At 42.5% G+C, this 14,983-nt stretch overlaps 1 protein-coding gene across 1 annotated transcript in view; it reads right to left on the bottom strand.

The window, feature by feature from the left end:
* LOC115782561 (copine-9-like) overlaps positions 1-14,983 on the bottom strand; it is a 132,808-nt gene that overhangs the window by 42,578 nt on the left and 75,247 nt on the right. The window contains exons 9-14 of the mRNA XM_030732784.1: positions 13,726-13,830; positions 12,012-12,053; positions 11,621-11,696; positions 7,209-7,262; positions 6,900-6,961; positions 6,439-6,485 (exon numbers count right to left, since the gene is read on the bottom strand). Coding sequence (XP_030588644.1) covers positions 6,439-6,485; positions 6,900-6,961; positions 7,209-7,262; positions 11,621-11,696; positions 12,012-12,053; positions 13,726-13,830 — 386 coding nt within the window. The remainder of the gene's footprint in view (positions 1-6,438; positions 6,486-6,899; positions 6,962-7,208; positions 7,263-11,620; positions 11,697-12,011; positions 12,054-13,725; positions 13,831-14,983) is intronic.

Here is a 14,983-nt window from a genome sequence, read left to right on the forward strand (position 1 = left end):
GGACATATCTGTTACGATGCAGCATTCAATAAACACAGACACTCAACGTGAGTTTCCAGTTTTAAACGTGTATTCAGCAAAAACGATCCGACAGCTCCTACTTCCGGGGTTTTGAGCCTAACAAAATAAAAGCAGTTGACTGCAATAACCCCGTAACATCCTCCTTTACAAAATTGGAAAGACAGTAAATCATTAAAAGAAGAAAGCCTTACTGTGACCCCATAGTGCTTGAACTAAGTGAAATCTTTAGGCAGTAATAACCAAACCTGGTTAACAACTGAAACATTTCCTGAACAGAATATAGTACATTACTCTCACCCCTTTTGTCCTATCGTTTTGACTGGTTGTCTGAAATAACATACACGTACATATACTGTAAATAACCCAGCAGTACAACCATGACACATTACAGTCTATAGATTGAGTCTCTCAGGCGGTTTAGATAGTCGCCCTGCTTTGGTGTAAGTGCCGCTGTGGTGAGGTGCTTGCTTCCCAGTGTCTGAGGAAGCCTCAGGCATGGGCCTCACAGGGCTTAGCACCACTTTTGGTGCTGGGCTGTCAGTGACATTCCCCTCTGGTGTAGGTGTGTGGAGGGGTTCAGGCCCATCCCTATCCGCCGACACTGTGGGCTCTGCTACCTTGAGGTCTATTCTGTTGCGGCGGTAGAGGGTGCCATCAACATCCACCAGGTAGGAGCGGGGTGCAACCTGGCGAAGACAGGTGCCGATTTTCCAGCGGCCAGAAGTGTCTCCTGGCACAGGTTTCATCCTGATTGTCTCTCCTATCTCCAATTCTGGCAAGTCCCTAGCTGTTCGGTCATAAAAGGACTTTGCGAGCTGACGCCGATGGCGCAATTTCTCCGTGACACCCACCACCACGGATGGCTCTAGTAGCTTGTTTGTAACAGGTATAGAGGTCTTGAGCCTCCTTGACATAAGTCGTTGTGTTGGGCTGCTGTCCATGTTCTCTGTGGGTGTATTCCTCCAGTGTAAAATAGCCTTCCATGGATCAGCTCCATCTCGTGCTGCCCTACGCAGAATGTTTTTTGCTATTTTAACAGCTGACTCTGCCTTGCCATTTGCTTTTGGGTGCCTTGGTGAGGAGGTCACATGGTCAAATTCCCAGTCAGAGGCGAATCGCTTGAATTGAGAACCAAACTGTGGGCCATTATCAGATATAACTCTGTCTGGCTGCCCGTGTCGAGCAAATTGGGACTTGCAGCGTTTAATGATGGTGTCTGCTGACAAGTCTGGGAGTAGCTCAATCTCCCAGAAGTCGGAATAGTGGTCCACAATAAGCAGATAGTCCTTCTGTCTGTGAGTAAACAGGTCCATGCTAACAATCTGCCATGGTCGTGTGGGCAGTTCATGTGACAGCATGGACTCCTTTTGCTGTTTGTGTGCATATTCATTGCAGGTGGAGCATGCGCTCACAAAATCTTTGATTTCTGCTTGCATGCTGGGCCAATATAGAGTCTCTCTGGCCTGCCGGTAGCAGGCATCCCCACCTATGTGGCTTGAGTGGATACGGGCAAGCATTTCTGGGCGCATCGCTCTGGGTATGATGACCTTCTGTCCCCTGAACAGAATGCCGTTCTGCACACTGATTTCATCGCGAAAGGGCCAGTATTCTCGTATATTGAATGGCGTGCATTCCTTTGACTCTGGCCAGCCTGTGATAACTGTGGTTTTAAGAGACTGTAGGCATTCATCCCTGTCAGTGTGCTGCCTGATCTGCTCGAGTCGTCGCTCGCTCACATTCAAGTATTCCGCCTGGTTGATGTATTGCACGTCGGATTGTGCCTGTTGCAGTGAGCAGATGGCCTGACGTTCGTAGACGGTGCCGCGGCCCGAGCAGGTAGCTGTGGCTCTGCTCAGAGTGTCACTTATGAACATCTCTGATCCTGGCTTGTATACAACTTTCAGGTTGTAGTTTTGTAACGTCAAAAGCATGCTCTGAAGCCTCTTGGGTGCATTGAGAAGTGGTTTACTGAATATGGAAATCAGTGCCTTATGATCCGTCTCGACTGAAACAACATCACGTCCGTACAGGTAGTGATGAAATCTCTGGCAGGCAAAAACAATGCTGAGGCACTCTTTTTCAATTTGTGCGTAATTTCTCTCTGTAGGAGTGAGGGCTCTTGACGCGAAAGCAACTGGTTGGCCCTCTTGCATGAGGCAGCACCCGAGTCCACTCTGGCTGGAGTCACTTTGTACTGTGACAGATCGGGTCACATCGTAATAACGCAACACTGGCATAGATGTAGCCAGTGATTTCAGCTCAGACACTGCCATGTCATGCTTGGGAAGCCAGTGCCATGTGGTGTCTTTGTCTAGAAGGCGCCGTAGTGGCTCACAGACATCTGATAGGTGTGGCATGAACTTTGCTAAGTAGTTAGCAAAGCCTACCAGACGCTGTACACCTTTCACATCCGAAGGGTTTGGCATGTCTATGATGGCCTTCACCTTCTCAGGGTCGGGCTTTAAGCCAGCGGCTGACAGGATGTGCCCGTGGAAGCGGACCTCTGCTACTTTGAACTGTAGCTTTTTTAAGCTCAGCCGCAATTTCACCTTCCTGCAGCGCTCCATCAGTGCCCGCAGGTTGTTGTCATGGTCTCTTTCTGCCACGTCTTCAGTGTCCCCGCACCCCACGACCAAAATGTCGTCTGCAATCGGCTCCACCCCCTTCAGTCCAGTCAGGAGCTCATGCTGCTTGCGTTGATAGACCTCTGGGGCCACAGACACTCCAAAAGGCAGCTTAAGCCAGCGTTTCCTGCCCCAGGGGGTCCAGAAAGTGGTCATGAGGCTGCTCTCCTCATCCAGTTTGCACTGCAAAAAGGCATGCTTGGCATCCACCAGTGTAAAAACTTTAGCCTTTGGCAGTTTATACAAAACATCCTCAAGTGTGGGCATAATGTAATGCGAACGTTTCAGAGCCTTGTTCAAAAACTTTGGATCCAGACATATTCGTAGTTTGTCGAGCCTTTTTACTACAACCATGTTGCTAATCCACTCTGTTGGCTCTATGACATCTGTGATGTGTCCATCTGCCTGGTATTCATCCAGCTGCGCTTTGACGACTGCCTTCATTGCAATGGGGACATTGCGAGGGGCACACTGCACAGGGGGAACGGTTGGGTCTAGTTCAAAGTGAACCACCCCTGGCACAGATTCCACAGGTGAGTTAAAAACATCCCCATATTCTTTAATCAGCTGCTCTCTGGTCAACACTCTGAAGCTATTGTGTTCTACTGCATGTACCTCTGCTGGACTCCTGAACTGAATAAGACCGAGGCGTTCACAAGTGGAGCCCGACAGTAAAGGTTTCTGCTCCGTCTTAACCACCTCAAACTCTAGCCTGTGCTTTCGGCCATTAATCACACAGGCAGTTTCAAAGATGCCCATGGAGTGCAACATGTCACCGGAATACAGCTTTAATTTGGTGTTACTGGCCTTCAGTGGCGTATTGGGTGCCAATTTCATTTTGTCTTTGTGGCTCATCACATCACAGGTGGCACCTGAGTCAAGCTGACAACGTTGAGACTTCTTGTTGATTTTGATGCTTACAAACCACTTCTTCCCCTTTGTTTGCACTGCTCCTATAGACTCATGCATGTATATGTCACCATCATTCATTTCTGAACCCTCTGATGAACTATCTACACAGTTTAGCTTCCTTTCAGTCTTCCTGCTTTTCATGCACATCTTTGCAAAATGATTCATTGTGCCACATAATCTGCAGGATTTGCCGAATGCGGGGCAATGTTCTTTACCCCTGGAGTGTGCATTGCCACAGTATTTGCATGCAATACCAGCCACGGTGGCTGGGGTTGGAGCGCTCTGTTTCGAGGTGCTTGGTCTGAATCGTTGCCGGGCAACCGCGTGTACGGCTTCGGATCGAGGCGCGCACTCCATCATCTTCATGCGCATGTCAGTCTGCTCCGCTGCATGGCACATTTCAATTGCGCTAGCAAGTGTTAATGTCTTCTCTCTTAATAGCCTGCGTCTAGTGCTCTCATCTGTAATTCCCAGTACAATTTTATCGCGGATCATTTCATCCCTCAACTGACCATAATCACATGTGGCTGCTTTTTCTCTTAGTCTGGTGACAAAACTGTCAATCGATTCTCCGTCTTCTTGCGTGCATCGTCCGAACACATACCTCTCATAGATCACGTTCTTGGCAGGCTTGAAGTACTGCTCCAGTGCATCCAGTATAGCTTTAGGGTCATTTCGCTGCTCGGCCGTGAGGTTCAGATTGTGACGATAAACATGCCTGCACTCACTTCCCATCGCAGTTCGCAGCATTGCAGCTTGAACATCACCTGTCCTGTCAGCAAGACCGGTGACCAAGGTGTAGTCCTCAAATTCAGCCCTGAAGATTTCCCAGTTTACACTCCAGTCGCCCGCAAAGCTCATGGGAGATGGTGGTGGAATGTTGGCAGCCATGCCTGGCCGCGCGATCGGCGGGCGCTGGGTCACTCGTACAGTATCGCTGCTACCGTCCACTGACATTGCCCACGAGTTCACCGACTTCTGACACCATGTTACGATGCAGCATTCAATAAACACAGACACTCAACGTGAGTTTCCAGTTTTAAACGTGTATTCAGCAAAAACGATCCGACAGCTCCTACTTCCGGGGTTTTGAGCCTAACAAAATAAAAGCAGTTGACTGCAATAACCCCGTAACAATATCATGCAAAATCCCCTTTTTTAGCCCTTAAATAAATTTTTTTGTGTACTTTTAGTGTCTAGGAGTGCAGAAATTTTAAATGTATTCTCTCCCGGTGCTGTGTAGATATCTTTATATTCTTTTTGGGTCATATTTTCCAGTCTGTTCAGTTTTCTCTATTACCTATTACGTTTTCTTGTCTATTATATTACGTTGTGGTGGCCACATATATGCACACTTCACACCAGAATGCCCTGAGCTCTTATTGCGAAGGAAGAGACCGGAAAGGGTCTGGAATGTGGCGGAAGTGAGAAGCCTGAGCCAAAAGGGCTTGACTTTTCCATTATTCTGTCAGTCATCTTTTGAGTCCTTACTTGTTGTGTAGTTTACCGCCAATAAAGCTGAGACTCTACATACCTGCTCGTGTCTCCTTCCACCGACTCCTACAACGTGACAGTTTTTGCTGTGGAACTGCTAAACAAGATGGACTTCCGGCTTAACAATTTCGTGAATCCTTACAGCGATTTTGTAGTCCAAGTTCAATTATGCCGAAGTTGCAAGTAGTCAAAATGTTTGTTTGTTGGGTGTATTAACCCACATAATTCCTTACACACACGCACGTACGCACGCACGCACGCACACACACACACACACACACACACACACACACACACACACATCAGAGCCTCTTCGAAGTGCCTGTTTCTCTGCCGGTGGATAATCGTATCGCTGCTATCAAACTACAAAAATGGCCGAACGGGGTGGAGTGGAATGCTCTGTGACCTGGAGGGGGGCGGAGCATGAAATGTCTCATTCACATTTAAAGAGACCGCACCAAAACGAGCTGCTCTAAGACGTGCCTCAGAACAGGTGTAAACGAGCGGTCTGTGGAGCTACAATAATGAGGAATTCAGACCAAAGCATTGCAGTTCTACTTTATATAGACCACAAGTGAATGATTTACATATGAAAAGCATGATATGTCCCCTTTAAGGTTAATATTGATAGAATAACACAGTTTGCTCACAACACACTGTGAAGTATTACTTTTAAGTAAATGCAAACAAGACCATGTTAGTGCACTAACAATGGCAAAACCAAAATATTAGGCATGTTTCTTATCTTAGTTTAGCATGCTAGCATGCTAATAAATGCTATTTAGAGCTAAACACAAAGTACAGAAGAGGATAATGGGAGTGTCATTAGTTTTGCAGTTAGAACCAAAGTACGACACAAACTGGAATTTTCACCTCCTGGAGGTGCTAGACGAGATGTCAAAGGGTAAGTCAAGTTCTTGCTGTCAGTTCACAAAAATCCATCCAGTGAGAGAGATGTTTCATTCAGGACCAACTGTCAGCCTCACTGAAGAAGAAACACGGGATGATAACCCAATAATAATCATCAGATTTCATCCTCTGGAGATCATTAACATCCAATTTTTTTACTAGTCCCTCCAGTAGCTGTTAAGACCAAAAAACTCTGACCTTCCCGTAGTGCATGCACATAAGTCTGTTATTTTCTGTGGTACAAAAATGTCACGGCAATAACTAAGTGCATAGCAGTCGGGGCACACTGCTATCCCCTGAGCTCCACCAAGAACAGTCTGTGGTTTTATGAGTGCCTGGTAAATGGAGGCCATCAACTCACATCTACTTCAAACAAGAATATCTTCCATATATCTTCCAATATCTTTGGAAGGCCACAAAATGAATCTCACACACACACATCACAATAAAAGAAAATGGTTGCACGGCCGTGGCTTACCATTGGACGCGGTGAAGTCTATAGCCACTGTGAAGTTCAGTTGTGTCCTGTTATAAATAAAGTGGGAAACATGAAAGAGCAACACACCCTTTAGCACACTTGACAAACATTACACACATATCTACCAACACAATAAACTGTAACCCAGTGTGGTTAACTAGCTAATCAGTATGGAAGGACAATACTCCCTTCACCATCTTGAAGGTCTAATTAGGTAAAACAAATTGAGCTGCTAATTAAAAGTGAATGAACTGAATAAATTAGTTATTTACAAATAAGATTTACAAATGCCAACTTCCTCAAAGCTTTCAAAGCCAATATGAGCTCAGTATGACGCTCAGCATGGTGCATCTGGGAAATTTTATCTTGAGAGATACACACACTCGCACTAAGACACAAACAACCAAAATGGTGGCTGCTGAGACTCACTGTGAGCGCAGGCTAATTATTATTCTACTCACCCTCCTCGGATGAAATCCACAAAGGTATACTCAGACTCCACTTTGAAGGACAGCAGTGTTACCTGGCAAACACACACATATCAAAATATATAAAGCAATAAACAGAGAAGGACAGTGGGAGAGGGACCGGGGCCAGGTGGACAGGAAGGCAAAAAAAACTAAACAGGTGGCCAGCCAGTGAAAAGAGTCAGTGAGGGAGAAACAGATGTAAGAGGTGATGATACCTATACTATATAATTATATAAGACATCACTAAATACCAATGCAGAGGAAATGACAGGCAGATATGGGTGATGTGGGTGCACTCACAGTCCCAGAATTGATGTATTTCTTTTTTTTGCCTTTCTTCTTGGGATTTAAAACCTGCCGGTGATAGAAAGAGCACATTAGTGATCATGAGTACCTTCATAAAATCACCTCATACCTCACACTGATGAGTAAAAATGAACATGAATAATTCACAGGATTCCTGATAATAGTGGCAGCCTACAAACTGAAACCGATCATCTGATTTGTGGATGGAGAAAGGAGATAAAATCCATCCATCCATCCATCCATCCATCACTCATGAATGAACTTTGTGTTCTCTCTTTCAGCAGATCATATTTTAAAGACTTTAGTATACATGTTTGCTTGGAACAAAGTACATCTTTACTGAGGAGCTTTGAATAAGCTGAGGGCAATAATAGATTTGACAGTTCAAGCTTAACAGCTATTGGTTGATTCATGTTTGGAGCTTTTTCAAGCGTAATAATAATGCAACATATTCTTGTCCTTTACTTTTCTAATGTGTTCTATTCTAGCACGTAGGGGTCTTGATTGTGCAGTAAAGATTTAGGCCCTCTTGTTTTCTATGTTTACAACTTTTTTCTAAATTTTGTAATTTCTTGTCTGATGACTGATGTTATTTATTTCATGAAGCATACTAACAATGGTTCGATCAAAATCTGATGGTACTTTTCTGCAGTACATCACCTTTGACAGGATCCAGACAGAAGCCTCCACAGTGTTTTACAGATGGTTGTAGACACTCACTGTTGCACCTCTCCTGACCTCCTCCATACTGACAACAACTTGAACCAAAACTTTCAGATTTGGATGTTGTCACTCATTTTCAGTCCAGTTTTTGTGTAATTTGGCATACCTCATCCTTTTCTCCCTGTTTCCTTTCCTTAAAAATAGCTTCTTGGCATGCACCCTTCCACTGAGGCCATTTCTAACGAGGATTCGGTGAACAGTAGATGGATCGGCTGAAGGGCCAGATGCATCTCTCAGGTCTTTGCTGGATTTTTTCCTGTTTCTTAAGGACATGACTTTCAGATAGATACTGTTTTATGTGCTGTAGACAGTTTTTTAGCCCTGCCACTTTTTCTTTTGCCCAGTTTTCTCAAAATTTTTAAGGACACACTGCACACCATGCCAAGATATGCCAAGTTTTCCACAAATAACTCTTTGGGAAGCACATTGTCGGTGCAAAAATACTATTATATACCTGTCAGCCTGTGTTATCTTTTGCATTTTTCATGGTTTCAACTAAAGAAATGTGTTTATGAGAGGCTGCTAGTAACAAGGCCTATAGACATAATTTTAAATTGGTTCTTTGCCAAGTTGTCTGTTATGTCTAGACACAATAATGGTGCATCCCTTGAGTTAGGTGCCTTTTTTATGCTTGAATGATTCATTGGTCAGTATTAAGTAACTTAACAAACAAATAAGCACAAAACTTTCTCTGAAAAGAGTCAGGTAAGATTAAAGGATTAAAGGGCAGGACTAAACTGATATAATTTAACCCAACTAAGAAAGGAGCAATTTCTGCCATTTTGAGACTGATTTCCCATTTGCATTTCACTCCCATCCCTGCAGTAAAATTAGCTTGGGAACAAGATTTACAAATCACTATCAGTGAGACAATTTGGGCTAAAGTTTTAAAGAGAATCCACTCCTCTTCCACATGTGCAAGACACTCCCTTATTCAATTTAAAGTTGTTCATCAGGTGCACCTTCACAAATCCAAATTGGCTAAGATGTATCCAGAAGTAGATCCAACCTGTGAAGGAAGCCACTCTAATTCACAAGTTCTGGCTTTGTCCTAAAATACAGGGCTTTTTGGGAGGTGTTTGTGAAGCCCTTTCTACAGTTCTTACAGTTAAAATGACCTTAGATCCAACTGTGTTGCTTTTTGGGATTGTCCCTGAGAGGTTGGGATTACTTGTTGGGGGACAGAAAGCGATTGGCTTTTCAACTTTGCTGGCGCGCTGCCTGATCCTTCTGAGGTGGAGGGACGCTGCCCCACCCACAGTAACACACTGGATTAGGGATGTGTTATCCAATTTAAAACTGGAGTGTAGCTGTGTAATGGGAGGCTCAGAAATTTTTTTTTACCAGACTTGGAAATCTTTCCTTCTTTTCTTTAATCAACCTTCGATGCAGGTTCAGGAATAGATGGTTTTGCATTTTTTGCACAACACTTATATAACAGTGAGGACTGGGTTTATTTATTACTATGGGGTGGGTTTTTCTTTTTTCCTTTATTATTATTATTATTATTATTATAACTATTATTACTACTTTTTTTTTCTTTTCTCATGGGTAATTTCTAACACTAAAGGACAGGACTACAAATGAGTGAAAAACTAACCAATGGGGCCCCATTATAGCTCAGTGGGTTGAGCCAGTGACCCATATGCTAAAGGGCTAATATAAGAGCCCATGCCCGCCAATGCCTGGGCCATTTCCTGTGTGTCATTCCCCTTGCTCTCCGTCTCTCATTTCTGCTCTACTGTGAAGTCCTAAGAATAACAAAAAAACCCAAAAACAATAATAATAAAAAACAAACAAAAAAAACAAAACAGCCAGTGTCTAAAGAAAGACGTTCAGAAAGCCTGGAGAGCTATTGGGCAAAACCACAAAATTCAAAGGAAATCTAGCTCACTGGAAGCGAAATATAAACAAGTGAGGGGTTGTTTAAACCTTTTGCACAACATTAACTGTTGCATACTTGAGGATATCACTGTTGCTAATGCTAGCTCAACCCCCCTTCTCTCTGCAATGCTTTAAAATCAAAGTACAAATATGAGCGAGCTTATTACATGTATGAAAAGTACCCTTTAGTGAGAATCAATACTAATGTTGATAAGGCTGGGAAACATTACTTACAGCTTAACACTATGTAACCACATCTTATGGTCCTGGGCCTGGGTACTCTGTTTTTGGACTTTCTAGCTGTGTTTATTTAATTACTATATGAGATTTCAGGGTTGTGTAATGTTTGTATTATTGCTTGTATTCCTCCTCTTAGTGTGTTTAGTCTTGCACTCTGTTCCAAATTGCTCTAGAGTTGAATTCCTCCCTCAGTGTTCGTCCCTCCTGTGTCAAGTCCCCTGTGAATTTGTGCCTTTCTGTGTACAGTGAACCCTCGTTATAATGCGCTTCACCTCTCACGGCCTCGCTGTTTCACGGATTTTTTTGGTGCAGTTTTTTATGCTTTTTTTTTTTTTTTTTTTAACAGTGTATGAATGCGCATCGTGTTCTGTGTCCTGATTGGCTGTCAATCAATCTCCTCCGTCCCTCGTCTCTGTCCAGCACAGAATGTGTTCGGCTTGAAAACAAGTTTTGATCTTTGGTTTCCTTCTATAGTGCTGTATAATAATTGTAAAAAATAAAGCTGACTACTTCGCAGATTTCGCCTATCGCGGGTTATTTTTGGAACGTAACCCCGGCGATAAACGAGGGTTCACTGTATACCTTCCTGGGAGAATTAGAACTTAGACTATTGGAAATAGTTTATGTTGATGCACATGCTGTTTTTTTTTTTCAAGTTGTGCACACTGGGTATTTTATTTTTGTTTATAAAAATTAATTTATCACAAAATTGAAGTTATGAACACACTCAAAATAAATTTTCTGTAATTTGAAAGGCTTTTGTGCAACTTTTTCTCATTTAAAATTTTGAGGGATACAGCTATGACATTTCTTTATCTACAAAAATATGTGTAAAAATTATTTTTAATTTCTCTGTGGTTTATTTCAATTTGTAGCCTTTTTTAAAGCTACTATGGACTTTTTATATACATATTATTAAAATTTGGGATATAAAGCTTTTATTGAGTTGAGAAGTTGAAATTCTCCAAAAAATGGCCCTATGGTATGTGAACTTGTAAAGATGAGCTCTTGTTCTATGGCAGGTAATAAAGGGTGAAGTTCATTCTTTTGTCTGTCTTCCTTGTTTAGTTATCACTTCCTGTTTTACTTTGAGAGTTTGTGTTCCTGGTGCTTTACTTTTAGTTTTTCGTCCCGTGTTTCGTATTCTGTGTCTCATCCTCCACGGCTGTCTCTACTTCCCCTAATTACCTTATTGTTGCTGTCTCCCTGTGTCCTTTGTCAGATCACCTGTTTCTCTTTTCCGAGCCCCAGTGTTCCTGTGCACCTGTGTGTTTCCTTGGCTTTAGGTTTTAGTTGTTTGGAGTTTCCGAGTTACTCCTTTTGCACTTTGTGTTCTGCTGGATTTTCTGCACTCACTCAATAAACGACTCATTGTCAGTTCACCTCCGCCTGCCTCTGAACACTTTCTAGTCTTTCACTTTAGAAAAAGTTGTGCAAGCCATTGTGTTCAAGGGTTTTTCTGAGCATTTAGAGATTAAAATCACCTAAATTGGAATTACAAGGTCTTCACATGATGACAGCAGTATGAAATAACAAGCCACCTCCATGTGTCGTCTCACCTCATAGACATTGAACTGGTTCTGCCCCCGAGACAGCTCTCTGTAGCTAGTGGTGAACTCGCCAATGAAGTCATGGCTGCAGACAAACAACACCCACACAGAAAGGCAAGCAGGAACACAATTTTTTTAATATATATAAATATTTAAAATTTTTTTTTTTTTTAATATGAGACACTTTGCTATGTCTTTTTCTTTCCCCATAACTCTTTTAAAGATGGATGTTGTTCCTATTAATCTTCCAGTCAGTCCTCTCTGTCCTTGCAGCACATTTGGTCAAAACTCATCATGCTCCTCATCCCTAATTTTGACCCACAGACTGTACACAAGACTTCTGATATTTGTGAAGTATAGTGTGGAGCTGTAGTGAGTACTCATCTCCAAATGCTTTTACCTTCCATCTCGATCCCAGTCATAGACGTCTACCTTCACAGTTCTGAAACAGACAGACATGTTGTGTTTGAGGGTTTGTTTGTTTCTTGTATTTGATCAAAGAAACAATCTTTTTCATGCCAACATATCAGGAGCAGATAAACCTGGTGGGAATTTCACTTTCACATGCCACAGAGAAAAATGAATATAAATTTGTATGCATTACACTAGTACAATTTCAGCTACACGAACAACCATATATATTATATGTTGTTGGTCTTTGTTATGGGACTGATACTATCTGATTAAAATATGACAGATTTCTGAATGTTATTATCACAGCTGGCAGAGTTGCTTACACATGATATCACCCCAACAGAGCACTTTGCTCTCAGACTGCTGGCTTACTTGTGGTTCCTGGGATACTTAAGAGTAGAATGGGAGGCAGAGCTTTCAGCTTTCAGGGCCCTCTTCTGTGGAACCAGCTCCCAATTTGGATTCAGAAAACAAACGCCCGCTCTGTTTTTAAGGTGAGGCTTAAAACTTTCCTTTTTGATCAAGCTTATAGTCAGGTCACCCTGAACAATCCCTTAGCTCTGCCGCAATAGGCCTAGGTAGTTGGGGAGGGTCCCATAATGCACTGTTTCTTTTCATTCATCTCTTTTTACTCTGCTTAGACACCACTCTGCATTTAATCACTAGTTGTTCTTAATCTCTGGCTCATGTCTTTTGTCCTGTCTCTCTCCCCTCAGCCCAACCACTCCCAGCAGATGACTGCCCCTCCCTGAGCCTGGTTCTGCTGGAGGTTTCGTCCTGTTAAAAGGGAGTTTGTCCTTCCCACTGTCTCCAAGTGGTGGTCATAGGGCTCATTTTGAGTGTTGGAAAATCAGGAAAATCAGCAGCTGCCCGGAGATTGTAGGGAATTTTTTTCACATTCAACAAATAATTGGAACTAGTAAAAGAGGTTGAGGGTCTTGGTTTCGATTGCAACATGACTGCCCAGGTCCCCTTTTGTAATTCAACCTGTCAACAAACAATTATTTATAAATAACTGTTGTCTAATTTATAAACTCTGACAGATTACCAGCACAATACCAATTTCACCTCATTCATCACAAACTGAGAGCAGAGTGATAGCAGATGAGTCCATCTAATTGCTGTCAGTTGAAGATGGCAGACCTGGTCCCTGTCTTTGAAGCAATCATTTCAAAGGCAACAAGATTGCAAGTTCATTGCAGTCTTCTTTAATGTGACTACGTTTAAGTGTTTTTGGCTATGAAATATGAATATGAATGAACATATATCACAAAACATTATATATAAATCTTCTGTGGTGAAAGTCTAAAATGTGATGAATTCACAAAAACCTGTAAAATTTAGGACAGGAGTTCCTATTATTGCAAGGTTGGCACTGTGCATTTCTGTATTCAGTGGCCTTTCAAATGCTCAGCATGGTCCAGCCTGACTCTGAATATGTAACACAGGGCTGTATTCAAACTGGGTCAGTCTCAATAACACCAGTGCTGGTCCCTGGGACACAATGACCGACTGCTGGCATTATTCTGACCGCCCCAGCAACGGGTGATGTCATCCATCTAAAAGTCTAACAGTGCCCCATTGATTCACCAGTGCTCGCTTTCTTAGTTTACTAACAGAAATCAGGTACCTACATCATGGTATGTGTCTATAGTTATCTAAGTAGTAAGAAATATAAAATTATCTTCATGTTTTCTGACCTGTCATAGTCACCATTGCAGAGAGCTCTAACAGGGATGGTGAAGGGCTGCCACACTGGGTTCAGTGTGTTCTTGATCACCTCTGTCTTGTGGCAGATGGTGAACCTGCAAGCAAAATATGAGCCATGAGGAACATTCATAATGCTCACTTTGTACCTGTGAGGATCATCCCCCCCTGACTAATGTTGTCTTCCTTCCTCTGCAATTGAGCAAAAGTAGTTGTAGGCTGTTGTAATTTTTTTGATTTTTTATGTCAGCTTAAGTATATCTGGAGGATATGAAAGAATTCCAGATGGAGTTCTATTGCTACAAAAATCTCTCCAAGGCACAGCAGCTGAAGCAATCGAAAACTTCCAACAACTGTGACTTGTGGTGGAACCTGAATCAGAAAAATACGTGCAACAAAGTTGATTTGTGTGGAGAACAAGTGAGGTGTGAACTGGATGTGACAACTGGTATTACTGAATGGGTATGCGATCTTTATATGAAACATACTCACAAAACAACTTTCATAACCTTTCTTTTACTAATAATGTGTTCGCACACAGTTTCACAGTTTAAAATAGCACTTATTGAGTGCTTTCTGCTACACAGCACCACTTGGGGATAAGTACTGGAAGTGGTTTGTAGCAACAGTCATTACTTCGCAGCCCCCAAGGCTGAAGAGCGTTACATTTTGTAAATAAAATAATCCAAGATCATTGCTGATGTCTTTACACCTTGCCATACCATTAACACAAACTTGAATGCTCCAGACCTCCAAACTGACAAAACTTCAGCTTTAATAGAGCTGCTCACACTTGCTGATGATGGCTTAGATTTGTCAGTAAAAAATATAAACCATGGTGGATGTACTGTTGTTCACTGAGGTGAGTATTTATCTAATATTAAGACCTGCTAAAGATCAAATGATGTTTAATATGTCCTGACATGTAAAAGCTTAGGATTTGAATTTGAGGGTGTACTTTGCTTTTCATGTGACTGTATGTATAATATCTAGTAATCAAATAGCCCTGTTGCTATTTGACGAGTTCAGATGTGCACCTGTCTTGGATAACCAAGTTGGCTCGACTCAACTCAACTCAGCTCTGCTCATATTCAGTCATTTTCCATTACAATTTAGTACTGCTTCAAGGTGGGTGGGAGTCATTATAGGAAGGCGGCCAGAAAGCCCTGTGATGTCACTTGTATGCAAAACAAACACAAACAGTCACTCCGTCTAGCTCCCTCTGTCGTCAGCCACCAAGCACAAAAACAT

This window comes from Archocentrus centrarchus, chromosome 7 (genome assembly GCF_007364275.1).
Source record: "Archocentrus centrarchus isolate MPI-CPG fArcCen1 chromosome 7, fArcCen1, whole genome shotgun sequence".
Classification (NCBI taxonomy): Eukaryota; Metazoa; Chordata; class Actinopteri; order Cichliformes; family Cichlidae; genus Archocentrus; species Archocentrus centrarchus.